Consider the following 15,108-nt stretch of genomic DNA (forward strand, 5'->3'; position numbering starts at 1 on the left):
AGCGCTTAGTACGGTGCCTGGCACGTGGTCAGCGTTTAACAAGGACTAAAATTATTAGGATAATGGCAGTTCTTGGCATATAGTAAGTGCTCCCAAAATGCCAGATATTAATAATGAAAAATTAAAATCACCTCTTTCCAGATAAGCATTCGGAACTGGAACCTGTTGGAAGGGTCTACTCTGAGTAACTTTGACCTTGCTTTATGCTGTGCGGAGGCAATGTCTCGCAAACGCGGCCCGGTCTTGAATGTGTTTGTGCGACGCATGAACGTGTAGGTGTGAGTAAACGGCACTTATTTACCCAAAGAGCAGGTGGGAAACTGCCATGTCTATATAGGATGTCGAAGAGGTAAGCTACGCAATTTTAAACCAAGGGACCGCTACACAATTAAATTCAGTAACATCTTTGGCCTGAGGCAGGACAGAGACATCGATTTTTCTCATCCTGCCAGAATCCCTCTAAGAGGCCCAGTAGGAGGTGGAGGATAAGCAGGAGGAAGACGCTGAAACGGAATCTGTAGCAAAGTAGTGGCACTAACCTGCTGTCTCTTCTGTTTGAAAGGTGTCCTCGAATGGCCATTTTGGACAAAACTGGTTGTGGTGGCCATCGGGTTCACAGGGGGCCTCGTCTTCATGTATGTCCAGTGTAAAGTCTACGTTCAGTTATGGCGCCGACTGAAGGCCTACAACCGCGTGATTTTTGTGCAGAACTGCCCGGACACTGCCAAGAAACTCGAGAAGAATTTCTCGTGTAATATGACCGTGGACACCAAGGACGCTGTGGCGGTGCCGGTGTCCCAAACGGGGACGGGTTCTCCACCCTCCCTGGAAGCGGGAGCCCCAGAGGTCATTCCCGTTTGAAGGGGCCGGTCGGAGGTCCTTCCCCGAAGAGTCTGTCGTGCGTCCGCTTGCTACCCAGACGCCACTACGGAGATCAGGAGCGAGCCGACGACCCCATTCTCCCCTCACCCCCAAACACACACCGGACCAAACACGAGGAAGCACCTTCCTAACAAAATAACGAACTGGCGGACAGGTGGTTGTGGTGAAATGGCGCCCGCCTGCTCCTTGCGGGATGTTGGCCGGACAGAGTGGCGTGGCATGAGCCCGCGATGAAAAAAGCACGTTTAGAAGATGGTTTTGAAAAGAATCCCCGGGCCAAGGAGAGCTTTTTAACCTGAGTGGCAAGGTGCAGATCTGAAACCCAGACCTCTTCTTTTTTGTCTGTTTACTAGGGTGGTAAGAGGAGGAAGAGAAAGTATAGTTGAAGTTAGATGTGTGTTACTTCTTGGGTCTTGTTTGATCGTTCTCTCACCCACAGTTATGAATGAGAAGGGATGATGCACCTGGCTTGGAGCCTTAGAAAACTGTGCACATTAAAGCCCAAATCAAACCCAGGAACAGACTTGAAAATAGGCTGCTGATTTTCCAAGCCTCCCAATTTGACAATTAACAGATTTATATGGTGACACTGGAGCCTGTTTTGACAGCTGCATGAACTGAAAATAGTTTCCATCCACACTTGATGGAATTAATGCTCCTGAATTATATAAATAATTGATTTGGGGGAAAAAAAAGAAAAAAAGAAACCTTTTTTAAGAAGACCAAACTCCAAGCCCAGTTTTCTCCTTCATCCCTTTAAAATACAGATGACAGCCTCAGGCTTCAACATACGACCTGATTTTCTTTGCAAAAGCTGCTTTATTGCTTATCATAAAAAGAAAGTATGATTCTTGCAAACCACTGAATTGATCCAACTCAAGTGCCCTGCTTGTAGATTATATGACGAGCTATTGTTGTTCTCATAACTGGGAAGAAAAAAGCAATCAGAAAATCTACCCCTAGCCAAGTGCTCAAATTTAATTTAACTTGTCCTCTTTGGGGCACCTGTAAAGAAGAGGGAGGAGTGTAAAAGAATACTTATAAGAGCCCAGAGTAAAAAGTTCCAAGGTTTTTAGCATTTGATGGATCTACCGGCCTGAGAATTACAGAGTAAGTCAGGACAAAAGATCTAGGACTTCTTAAAAAATGCCAAGATCACCCTTACTTAGATGTGATTCGGGGGAAGCATTCAGTGGCTAAGTTAACTTTGCTTTTCGACGGTTCAGTTCCTGCTGTCCCTGTTTTGACATGCACTGTGTGAAACTGAAGCGTCACTGACATTGAGGTGAGAGAGTAATGATCCCGAGTACAATGGCTCTTCGAGGAAGGCTGTCCTGCATTAAAAAAAAAAAAGTGTGAGTTCCTTTCGTTAGCTGTCGTATTTATTATTGTGGCAAGAAGCCGAGGTGGCCCTAGGAACCAATGCATGGTTTGCACAAGTCTGGATATCCACGTTGATGCATTTTGTAATGATCGGAGTCCCTTCTGTGCTCTAGTGCTTCACGAATTATGTTTTAGGAAGAGGAAAACAAGTCTTTCTTTGGACGCGTTGGACTGTGCTAACTGGCGGTAGCTGATTCCCGAGCCAGGTAGCTCCGACTCCTAGAAATACTGAATAGGATGAACATTGATCTTGTCCTTTTTTTAAATGTACCCGCGTAAGCTCTAAGTAGCACAGTGTAATCGTTTTCAGTCACTGGACCAAGTTTTTCTAAATGTTCCTGCAACTTTGTTTCCGGGGGGTGGGGGGGAGATGCATAAATGTAAAAACGGCACCAGCAACGTGCGAGAGCACGGGTGTGACCTCCAGCCTCTTTTTCTCACCACCGACTCCTGAACAACGAAGCCTTGTCTGTAACTTTGCCTAAAGATTGTCGGCCCCTCTGACCTGAAGCCAGGACTTAGAGTTGGTTTACAGCGGCTTAGCGGCAGGTCACTTCAAAAGTATCCGCCTTGCTTCAGTTTTCCCCCTTAGACTCCTTAGGCTTTCAGCTGAGCGGCCCCTCTCCTGAGGAGAAGGGGTCGACGGCAGTTTGTTGACTGCAAACCCCAAGAGATCTGAGAGAGTTCAGCACACCCGCACTATAAAGATGGAAGTCGGGGAAAAGGATGTTTATAATTATTGCCACAAAAATACCATTGTGGAAAGACAAAAAAAATAAGATAGTTCTAACCCCGGCATACCCACACTATATACAATCCACACCAGTGCGGGACACGAGAGCTAAAATGAGACCTCACGGATTCAGGGCTAAGCCTCGGGTTAAGGAAACCGTTACAGAGAGACGCAAGGACGGAAACAGCAAGAGATGTTATGTTTAAGACCTGAACACAAGTCCTTATGGCAAACCTCTGGTTGTCGTCTTGCATCTTCAAGGCGTGAAACTTGCAGGCTTCATTGTGCAAACGCCATCTATAGAGAACACCCCTGTAACCCTTCTGTGTTTTGGAATTGCGTTCTCAAAATGATGAGGGAGTGGTATACTTGGGGGAGTCACGCCTTCTGAAAAGAACAGCTTAAACTAAAATCTAAGTGCTTTTTCTGTTTTTTTTTTTACTTGCAAATGGCAGTGATTGTTAATCCTTATGAAATTGTACAGGTTTCTAATTGGTTGCATTTGATACTTGCCTTTAACAGCCTTTTAATGTTGTTGCTGGAGGGTGAAAAATCAAAGGACAAAGTCTAACGCTCCCCAAAGAAGCGTTTTTTAAAAAAAGGTCTGTTGAATTCCCAATCACGTCCAGTGATAAAAACTTTTTGAAAGAGGGCATCCCTGATGAAGGAAAAGATCTGGTCAAAATCTTGGATCTTCTTCTAGATATTTTGAATTTTCTGAACTCCTCTGATACTGTAAGTCCACCAGAGCATTACGCATTTCACGGGAAAAGCTGTAGGATCGGTCGCAGCAGCACTTTCCTTCAATGACATTATTTTTTGGTGTGGTGCTTTACTACTAAAACTAACTTACATCAACACGTAAAGCTCCAAAGGACCTTAGCAAAACATAAGGCACTTGGAAGCAAAAGGATTGATGCTTAACCCTGAGCTGCACTTTTAATATATTTGGCTCTCAAAAAGACAGCATTAACTACTAAGCCACCTTCTGCAAACGTTTTTGGCAAAAGGTGCCCGAGGAAATAGACGAGTACACAAATGTCTGTATTCCATTTACTTGGAAAACTAGCTCCCTGTAGCGAGGAAAAGTTGGGGAAAATTGAATAAACTGATTATTTCAGAATACTACATTGACATGCTTATCTGTTTGTGCTTCTCCAATTAAACTGAGAATTTTGGAACAAAGTGGGGCTTTCTTTTTTCATATCCTTATTACCAAGTCATTACAGAGCACATGGTGTCCCCCTTATGGTGCTATTTCTTCAGCTAACTGGAAGTGCTGATCCGTGGGGGAGCAGAGCTTCCTCCCAGCTGACCACCCTCATCCCAGACAGAACACTATGCTGAAACAAGAGGAAAATGTGCTGGTGTGCAATTCTTGGGTCTGCAGGGTTTTGCTATTTTTCATTTAGCCAATTTTCTTTCGTTAAAAAAAAAAATACTTGATGTTTTGTGGACTAATGTGAACTAAGACAAATGAAAAAAGAATACAATTATCTGTGGAAGAAAACATTTGTACATTAAACACGTGACCCAAACTTCTGTCCCTTTCTATAATTGTTGGTCAAATTTATTTTCTCAAGCCTCTTTCTGGCTATAGGGTTTTTCCATTTCAAGCCTTTTAATTTTAAGCTAAAGCATTCCTTTTAATGTTTTATGGCTGAAGAGTTTTGCTGTTTAGAAAGATAACTTTCTTAAAAAAGAAAAGAGTTTTCAAAGTCAGAACCAGCTGCATGGACTCACTAAATGGGAGATATAACTGCGGTTATATTAGCACAGAACTTCTTGGCCTAAGTTTGTTACTGGCCAGAAGATTATTTTACAATGCTTTGGTGCTGATTTTTCAATGCAAAATGGATTAAATCTAATTTTTCCAATTACACTTAAAGAAAACAAATCCACATGTAAACAAACCACCAATTTACTTCTAGTTCCTACCAGCCAGTTCCCCAACCGGAGGAAAAGGATAAAGGAAGTCTAGAGTTGGGCCCGTTCCCTCCTCTAATGGCGTCAAGAAGCATTGCATAACTTCTTCTTAAGGATCAGATGAACTTTATCTGGAATGAGTTTGAGGCTGTTTATCCTTTTCCATCAGCACCACAGGTGGCCAGTACTCATGCATTTTGGCTATGACCCTCTCCGGCTGGCACGAGCCCGTTTGAACTGAAATGAACTGTAGAACTGCTGTGCTACTGAAATGAACTGTCGGTGCACATGCCTGGGATATGGGGACAGGTGAGTACTAAGGTCTGGGGATTTTGGCAGCACACAACTCTCATAGGACAGTTAACTCCACCCCGAGGTTTAGTTTACAAAGCCACCGGGCTCCCAGGAGAATAATTATTACCTGCTCTGGTGACCAGGGCCTGAATTAACTCATATTTTGGAATAATCACATTTAAAAGATAGTATTTACTGGCCTGAAACATCCAAGTCTTTGATGTGACCATAAAGCTCATTAGCTCATTAGGGAGCCCCATGTGGGACAGGGATGGTGTCTGGACTTGATTAGCTTGAAGCTATCCCAGTAATTACTATAGTGCTCGGGGAGAAAATAAGCTCTTAACATATACCACAATTATTCACAAACCAAATGTTGTTTATACTGTGACTGGACACGAATATGGATACACAGCTCAAAACCTTTACAATAACTACTCTGAAAATAAATTTTACTTTTAAACGCTGTGGGGATTACAAACAGCAAGGAGTAGAATAAATACATCGTTATGTTGTCAACTGGGCCTAGCTCATGTCACAGATCAGAATTTTGCACCTTATAAACAATTCTCTTAGCAGGAAAAAATGAAACCACACACCCGAGAAAGTGTAGCAATACTCAACACCTGAAAATTACCCTGTTCACAAAATACCCTAGTCTTCCCTGAGCCGTAATGACTAACTTCACTGACATGAAAGCCACAGGGAAAGCAAACAGACAAAACAAAACAAAACAAAAAACCAGAGCTCCAGATCATTCTTGCAATGGTGTTTTTAAAAGAGAAATATTATTCACTGTTCATGATGGAAAATCCAAGCACACACACACAAAAAAACCCACAACAAATGAACTTATTAATAGGAATTACATCCTTCACCCTGGACCTAAAAGTCCTTTAGCAGAGAGGATACAAAAAAAGGAGGCTGGGGAAGAGATCTCATTTTAGGAGTAAAGATGGTTATAAAGTACTTAGTCAAAAATGGCAACTAATTTATTTAAAATTATTTCCTTTCTGATTGCTTAAATGGGGACATTTCTAACATTTTCTTTTGGAGGTGTCGAAAACTAGTTTATCGTTAAGGCTGGATGAACAAACCTTATTAGTCATTTCAGAATAGGCTGGAGACTTTGTAAACCTGTCTCCCTGAAGCCGTGCGGAGTTGAAGCCTGTTCCCACTCCATCCAAGTTCATCAGAATCAATCTTCGTGAGCTGAATTCTCCTCCTCCATTTCATCTAGCATGTTTATGTCTTCGACTTTTTCACCACATGGTTCTTCCTTTAGTTCTACATTTTTCTTCCTCTTGGAAACTGCATCACTAGCACAAAATTTTCTCATCTTAATGTTTGGCAACTTCTGTAGATCACAATCCCATTCCCTAAGTGAAAAGAAAGGAAAAAAAAACAACAGAGAACGCCATTTACAAATATGGAAACCCCAACAATGAAGCAGAAGAGTCTGAACGTCATAAATCAGTATTTGGCTTTGGGTACAAAAGACTGGAACTAAATGTAATCAGCTGCTTTCTGCTCTTCCATCGGTAACACACTCCAACAATCAAGCTACTTTTTAGTTGGACGTTGTCCGATCTCATCAGCTTAGAACAGTGTGTCTGGCTTGTTTTTAACTGGATGGAAAACCTTCAAGGAAAATTTTAGGCTGCCTTAAGATGTTCCATCAGTGATTTAAGATTTAATAAATATTCTGTCATCTTGCACCAATACCCCAGGAATCGGGGATTTTACACTGTCTTCACTGTTACATTATATTGTCTGCAGCGGCATCAAATGAAGGATTAGACCTGGAATTACGATCAAGTAAAACGCCTTGTGGGCAGTGTAACTCTGTTACACTGTACTCTCCCATGAACTCAGCACAGTGCTCGGTACACAGTAAGTACTCGGTAAAGACTATCAATGGATTAAGTACCCGGCCACGACTGGGGAGTGCAGAAAAGCTGTAGGCCGTGGCTAAACGCTATAGTAATACTATTCGGACTAGCTAATTATCTGTATTTAGCCTACTGGAAATGTTTCGTTCTGACCGTACTGCTGCAAAACGGGACTCTGACTACAGACCGGCCTTGCTGGGCATTCACCCTTGTGGAGGGGCCGGAGCTTGTCCCTCAGTTTATGGGATCCACGTAAGGCGTACGCCTGGATCCCCTGCCTGATTTTTAGGATTCAAACAAACATCGCTTTCCACTTCCAGGACAGTTGAGCCGCTGCCCAAAATCAGTCCGCATGGCTTTGCGTTGAATCAATCGATCGCTGGTAATTCTTGAGCGCTTACTATGGGCAGGGCACTGTCTTCGAGAAGCAGCGGGGCTCAGTGGAAAGAGCCCGGGCTTTGGAGTCAGAGGTCGTGGGTTCTAATCCCAGCTCCATCGTGTATCAGCTGTGTGACCATGGGCAAGTCACTTCACTTCTCTGGGCCTCAGTTCCCTCATCTGTCATATGGAGATTAAGACTGCGAACCCCACAGGGGATAGATAACCTGATCACCTTGTATCCCTCCAGAGCTTAGAACAGTGCTTTGCACAAAGTAAGCGCTTAACAAATACCATCACTATTATTTTTATTATTATTTCCTAAGCACTCGGGAGAGTACAATACACAATAATGCCGGCAGACATATTCCCCGCCGTTAAAGAAACCAAAGAAAGTCTGCTCCAAGGACCACAGTGTTAAAATGTAAAATGCTTTGTTCCTTTCCTTGTTTTTTCTTTTCCCAAGGGTTTTTTTTTTTTTTTTGTTTCAGAGGTAACAACTTAATGATGAATTGATTTGTGAAACAGATAAGTGAAGTTCAGATAAGTAACCTAACTCAGCTTTCAGTACACTAATAATGTTCATTAGTGCCCAAGCTTCTTTGTAGGAGAAATGTTAAGTTTATATCAAGGACATGATGTTTTTGTTGCTTTAAAGAAATATTATCTCGTCTCAGTGTGACGCTGTTCATTAGAAGGCCTAGATTCAGAATAATATCAGCAATGTTGAACTGCTGTGATGGGTTTTTCAAAAATCACTTTCCTAGAGGGATTAGACCATATGGCACAATACTCCATATTTGTGTTGCAGGGATTTAAAAATGGAGTAATTTTCAGAAATACTATTTTTCTGACCATTTGCCTGAACGATTTGACAAATGAGATCCTCTTAAACTCTCCCCTGGCTGGTGGCGCTGAGGCAGAACACCAACTAATTCTTTCTAAATTCTTCATTTTACCTGGAAAAATAATCTTCCCAGCCATCACAGCCTTAAAACACCCGCTGATCAGACGCCAAGCTCTACACTTCCCTAGAATTAGAAAGTAGATACGCACCTGAAAGTTTTCAGATGCTTTGCATTCACGATATCAGGAATCTCTAGAAAAGGTAAGAATCTCTATTAGCTTCAAAAGGATGGGCCGCATTGGACATCAGCAAAACATGCTATTCTCTGGCTATACAAGCATAGAAATTACAATGATGGGCAGCCCAATGACTAAATCGAGTGACAGGAGCTACAGCAAACAAGATGGGTTTGCTTTTTTTTCTTTTGGCGGGCCGACAGGAAGGAAAGCGTGTGAGATGTACCCAGCCCGTATCCCTCGTAGAGCCTCCGTTCTCGTTCCATGGTCTGTCTGATGGTGGCTTCTCGGGCACAGTGCTGCCGTCCCCGCCTGCCTTTAATGCTGTTTCGCAACTCGATCTGTTCCAGTTCGCTGCTGAACCGAAGTATGTAACTGGAAAGTACGAAAACAGGTTCAGCTACAAGATTCCCATCATTTTGGAAAGGAAATTCACGCTGGGCGTTCTTTGGGTAGATTTTAACCTACCGTTAGTTCTGTTTTTTCACCCTTAGATGACGGTCCAAGCCGTACTGCAATAATCCAAACTCTGGCCTGGGCTCCACATCCCTTTCCCAGCAGATTCGGGTGAAGCACTCCAACTCTCCAGCCGGCACAACTCTCCTCTTTCAGCGACTTCTACTATCTTGCCTCTCGCTCAGCTACCTCCTGCCTGGGTCTCGATCACTTGCTTATTGTGTACTCTCCCGAGTGTTTAGTATAGAGCTCTGCACGCAGTAAGTGCTCAATAAATACCACTGATTGATTGGTACAGGAAGTCCTTGACTTGGAATATTCCGAGTGAGCTGTGAGGGAGAAGCTGCTTAGCCTCGGGCAAAAAGCACAGGCCTGGGAGTCAGAGGGCCTGGGTTCAAATCCTGGCTCTGCCTGATGTGTGACCTTGGGCCAGTCACTTAACTTCTCTATGCCCCAGTTTCCTCATTTGTAAAACGGGGATTAAATCCTCCTCCTTCCAATTTAGACCGAGCCCCATGTGGGACAGGGACTGTTTCCAATCTGATAAACTTGTATCCACCACAGCATTGGAATAGTGTTTGACACATAATAATTACGTGTATAATAATAATAATAATGATGATGGTATTTAAGCGCTTACTATGTGCCAAACACTGTTCTAGGCACTGGGCACTGTTAATAACGATAGTAATCGTTAAGCGCTTACTATGTGCCAGGCACTGGACTAAGCACTGGGGTGGATACAAGCAAATCGGGTTGGACACAGTCCCTGTCCCACATGGGACTCACAGTCTCAATCTCCATTTTACAGATGAGGTAACTGAGACCCAGAGAAGTGAGGTGATTTGCCCGAGGTCACAGAGCAGACAAGTGGCGGAACTGGGAGTAGAACCCAAGTCATGCTGACTCCCAAATCCGTGCTCAATCCACAAATATGATTTAAAAAACATGGTACGACATTCCAAGAGGAATGCTCTCGTTCTGTTTTAGAGAAACACCTCCCCAGCACCTCATCCCACTTGTAATCCCGCCCTGAGTTGTAAAAACATGGACACAGGGCAGGGTGACGATGTGAAAGCATGAGAGGCATCAGAATGTCACCTTACTTTGAACTTCAAAGAGCCAAAATCCCAAGTGTTTAATTGATCTCTTGCAAGAGGAGGGAGTAAATCCTAAGGATTTCTGGTTTCATCTCTTCAGTGAAGATTTGTCTGAGGGTATCTCAACCTAGATCCACTAACCCTCCCGGCTCTTACCTCTCAACTAGTTCACATGCTTCTTTCTTTGTGTATTCGGCTTTGCTGGGATCAAGGTGACTTTGGAACCACTGCAGTTTTTCACCTAAAAGAAAAGGAAAACACTGTATTACAGTCAGGACTACTAGGAGTTGGGTTATATTTCCATCATAAACTCAAGTAAACAAGGATTACTATCAAGGATTTTTAAATGATCACAAAAGTGGGCCCTAACATTAAAACAGAAAAGTGTGGACGTGAAGCTTATGGAGGAAACCTGGTGGAACTTTGGTCCTGTTTAATCTTAGGGTGGGGTGATGGGTTGACGCAGTGTTTCTTGGTTTCTGTCACCTGGGTCCATTTGTGACACATTCTTTAATAGAATACAACAGTGTTGAGCAGACGGAGAGGAAACTATACGGCAGGGCCCAAAATATTTGTTTGGAAAAAGTACCGGCTTGCAATTATTGACTTTATCCAAGAAACCCTAAAATTATCTGATGGAAAAAAAATGGGACAAACCAAGGAAATCATTTAAGGGCAACTGATGTAACTGTGTAACAATGTCTGCGAGATCTGTTTGCCCACCATGCCATCATATGCCATGAAGTGTTTTCTTGCAGACACCTAATTTTTTAATTGCCATTAAGAGCCTTGTATCTCAGAATAGTAACAAATGGTTAATACGTGGCTAGTTACAGGAAGGATTCTATGCCTTCTGTGAGAACTCTACTACCTGGAGGCATTCTGCCATCCCTTGAAACACAGAAGAAATGTTTCCCAAGGTAACATGAACAGCATATTTGGGAAACGATAGCCATCATATAAGAAGGTCTGCGTGATGGAGGGTTGGTAATTTGATCCCTATTAGGCCTGAATGTTATCCTAGCCAACTCCAATAATAACCTATAAATTTCTCCACAAAAGGGACAAAATTAGCAGAATTCCCCTGCAGAAGTCATACTGAATGCAGAAAAGTCTCGTTGGTAAAATACTATTTCCGCATTTCTGCTAGGGAAGGTGCGGGGGTGCTTGTAAACTATTCTTTCATTTAATTTAAAAACCTGATAAATCAACCACTTACCTATAATGTTTAGGCGCAAAGCTTTATCGTTCTTCAGCCTTAAAGAAAAAAAGGTATCTGAATTAGACGATAATCTCAAATAATTTAGAAAAACAAAAAAGGAGACAAAAATGGAGCCGCCCCGTGAAGTCTAACATCACGCTCTACCATTTCAACTTATTTTTTTGAATTTCTAAATGGAGTCATAAAAAGTGATATTACAGGCACTTGGATTTTTTCTTAAGGTTAAGCGCTCACATGTGTCAAGCATATGTTTCCGACATTAAACGCAACAGGCAAGACCACAGTCTTCCTGCAGATCATACATTGCTAAATAGGAGGCACAAATGGAAATCAGAGAACTTCTATTTTCACTTTCGCAATAAGAACCACTAGTTTCAGTTGTGCTACAGACTCTTCACTGTCCCGGCTAGGCTGCGAATCACAATGCCATTTGCGATTTTTGCCAAGAAAGCTTCAGTTCATGAATTTGAATTGTAGGTCTGTGTTGCGGTAATGCCAATCGGGTTTACCTTGGAGGCTACAGATTCAAATTTTCACACAGCTGTGTGGCGAAACCTCGGAAAATTATACGTTGGTAGGAATTTTACGGTAGTTGCAAACGTATTATTTTCCCCATGGTCTAAACTTTACCCCCAAAGAGGCGGGTTAACTCCTATAAATCATTGGTATTTATCCATCACTTATGCACAGAGGATTGTACTAAGCGCTTGGGACAATTCAATACCATGGAGTTAGTACACACAATCCCTGTCCTCGCAAGTCTCGAGGGGGAGACAGACGTTAAACTAAATTACAGAGATGGGAAGAAGCAGAGAATTACAGAGGTGAGAGTGGGAAGAGTGTCCAAGAGCTTAGGGAGGACAGACCCAAGTGCTTCGGTGACGCAAGACGGAGGAAGAATAGAGTGGGGGGAAAAGGGAAGTTAGTTAGGGAAGGCTTCCTGGAGGAGGGCTTTGAAGGTGGGGAGAGCGATGGTCTATCAGGTATAAAGAGGGAGGGCGTTCTAGGTAAGCAGGCATGGAGACGTGAGCAAAGGGTCAACCGACAAGAAAGAAGAGGTGCAATAAGTAGACTGATGAAAGAGAAGTGAAATATGCCAGCTGGGTTATAGTGGGAGAGGAGTGAGGTCTGGTAGGAGGGTCAAAGCTGAGAATGCCTTGCAGTCTATATAACAGAGATTCTTTTGGATGCAGATGGACGGGCAGCTACTGGAGGTCTTCTGAGTGAAGGAACATGTGAAGAACAATTTTTTAAGAATATTAACCAGGCAGTCAAGTGAAGTAAGGACTGCGGGAGAGGATGGGGGCAGGAAGGTCAGTGTGGAGGCCGAGCTGAGGCGAAATATGTTAAGTGCTTGGATCCACATGGTAGAGGTTTCAATGGAACAGATTCTAGAGACATCGTAAAAGTACAACTCTCAGGATTCGGTGACATTAAATTTGCGCCCGGAATAATAACAGTGATAATAACAATGATGGTTTTCGTGAAGCGGGTACTATGGGCCAAGCACCGTTCTAAGCGCTGGGGCAGATACGAGGTAATCAGGTTGTCCCATGGGGGGCTCACACTCTTCTTCTCCCTTTTACAGATGAGGGAACTGAGGCACAGAGAAGTTAAGAGACTTGCCCAAAGTCACAGATCTGATAAGTGGTGGAGCCGGGACAGGAATAAGAGAGGTTAGTCTAGGAGAACGTCAAGCTTATGAACAGGGAGGATGGGGTGTTGAGGGGAAAGTCAGGGGGAGGAGAGGGTTCGGGTGAGAATGTGCCCTGGCTACTCACCCCATCCTCAGCCCCACAACATTTAAATACATGTCTATAAGGTTTCTGTAAGGTTTCTGTTTTGAATGTGCTAATCTGGAGGGGTTGGTGGGACACCCAAGTGGGAGATGTCCCAAAGGCGTGAGGAAATGGGAGACTGCAGAAGAGCGGGTGAGAGGTCAGGGCTGGAGTGGGAGGTTTTGAAGTGACTGAAGGAACAAATGTGTTCTCCAGGGGAGTGAGTGTACATTTGGAATAGAAGGGGACTCAGAATTGAGCCTTGAGAGACTCCCAGTTACTGGGTGGGAGGCAGAAGAGGAGCTCCCGAGCCTGTAACCTAAGCATTATCATTGACTTCTCTCTCCCACGCAACCCACGTAGTCAATTTGTCACCAAATCCTAGCAGTTCTAGCTTCAAAACGTTGCTGTAATCCACCTTCTCCTCCTACCACCTTGATACTGCATCTGCCTCCAAACAGACCTCCTGCCTCCTGTCTCTTCCCACTCCAGACCATTCTTCACTCTCCTGTCCGGATCATTTCCCAAAAAAACCTACCAAAATTCAATCCACTTCTCACTCTTGAATAACCTCCAGCGGTTGCCCATCCACCTCCACATCAAATAGACATCCCCGATACTCAATCAGCTGGCCCCCTCCTAACATGCCATAATGATCGACAGCCCAGTCCACGTACTTTGCTCCTTTAGCAGAGGTGGGTTCGCTGTGCCCTCACCCCAGACCACCCTAATCCTCACCTTCCAAGCTTTATTAAGGTCACGCTTCCTTTCGAGAGGCCTTCCCCATTTAAGCCCTCATTTTTCCCAACTCCCTCTCCCTTCTGCGTCACCTACGCATTTGGAAATGTGCTCTTTGGACACTGGGTATTCACCCCATCCTCAGCCCCACAACATTTAAATCCTTCTCCGTAATTGATTTATATTAGTCTGTTCCCTTCTCCAGACTGTAAGCTCATTGTCGGCAGGGACCGTGCCTATCAACTCTTTTGTATTATACTCTCCCAAGTGGGTAGTACGGTGTTCTGCAACCAGTAAGCACTCCCTAAATACCACTGATTTAACTGACCAACTGCCTGAGCCTGCAAAAGTGACTGAGGAGGAGCGGAGAAAGAGATATGAGAACCAGGAGAGGACAGTGTCCGTGAAGCCAAGGTTAGGTAGACGACGTTTCCCGGAGAATGGGTTGCATCCCCAGGGTTGAAGGCAACTGAGAGGTTGACGAGGATTAGGGTAGAGTAAGAGTCCGAAGGTCACCCTCACGTGCCTCGGTGTAAAACAAAACTCCCAAATTTGCGGTTTTTATTCAAGTTCAATTTCCCTCCAGGAAAACCTTCGTAAATTAAGACATACCCTGAAGTCACCATAGAGATGAAAATTTCAAATGCAAGGCTACAAATCGTATTGCTTTTCAAAGGGTAAACAGGCTCAAGAACTCTCAGGATCCACATCTGAGGCTTCGGACGATTTTTCCAGACCGAGTCATCTCCGCTCGGTGTTTCAAGTTCTTTTTAGTGTGATGTGCATGACAAGCGAGGGATGACAGTACATAGCAACAAAATGTTGCTATGGTGGAGGTTGAGATGTCACACAGAATTGAAGCCAAAATTAAATGGTAGGTAATAGTCTTTCGATGCCTGAAATTCGTTATCTCAAGAAAATATTTTAATGAGTTTTTCGAGATTATTTTGTGCAGAAGCAGAATTTCAGTTAGGAGATTGATTAGATGACCTCACGGTTCCTTTTAGTTCATTTTTTATGATTACTACTTCAGCCAATCTTCCTTCCCAGGCAATAAAAATCTAGCAATGTGCCTTCTACTTTTTTAATGAATTTTTAAAATGAAGGCTCTTTGGCAGAGTCCCGGCAGTATGGATTCTCAGATTTTATTTAGTTTATTACAAACTAATCTGGCCTTTCATCCTCACGCCCCATCACGACATGCAGTAGCTACTCACTCCAAGCCGAGATGAGGGAGGGGTGC

The 15,108-nt window shown here is 43.5% G+C and overlaps 2 protein-coding genes across 3 annotated transcripts in view; one reads left to right on the forward strand and one right to left on the reverse strand.

Annotated features, from left to right (window-relative positions):
• Positions 1-4,533, forward strand: part of MARCHF1 (membrane associated ring-CH-type finger 1) — a 495,472-nt gene extending 490,939 nt beyond the window's left edge. For both annotated transcript variants that reach the window (XM_029076521.2, XM_001507921.5), the window contains exon 7: positions 563-4,533. In XM_029076521.2, the coding sequence (XP_028932354.1) occupies positions 563-861 (299 nt within the window). In that variant the 3' untranslated portion in view covers positions 862-4,533. The remainder of the gene's footprint in view (positions 1-562) is intronic.
• A 1,427-nt stretch (positions 4,534-5,960) lies between these two features.
• TMA16 (translation machinery associated 16 homolog) overlaps positions 5,961-15,108 on the reverse strand; it is a 28,951-nt gene continuing 19,803 nt past the window's right edge. Inside the window, exons 3-7 of the mRNA XM_029076524.2 lie at positions 11,347-11,384; positions 10,284-10,368; positions 8,798-8,946; positions 8,545-8,587; positions 5,961-6,597 (exon numbers count right to left, since the gene is read on the reverse strand). Coding sequence (XP_028932357.1) covers positions 6,417-6,597; positions 8,545-8,587; positions 8,798-8,946; positions 10,284-10,368; positions 11,347-11,384 — 496 coding nt within the window. The 3' untranslated portion in view covers positions 5,961-6,416. The remainder of the gene's footprint in view (positions 6,598-8,544; positions 8,588-8,797; positions 8,947-10,283; positions 10,369-11,346; positions 11,385-15,108) is intronic.

Source organism: Ornithorhynchus anatinus, chromosome 12, assembly GCF_004115215.2.
Source record: "Ornithorhynchus anatinus isolate Pmale09 chromosome 12, mOrnAna1.pri.v4, whole genome shotgun sequence".
Taxonomy (NCBI): Eukaryota; Metazoa; Chordata; class Mammalia; order Monotremata; family Ornithorhynchidae; genus Ornithorhynchus; species Ornithorhynchus anatinus.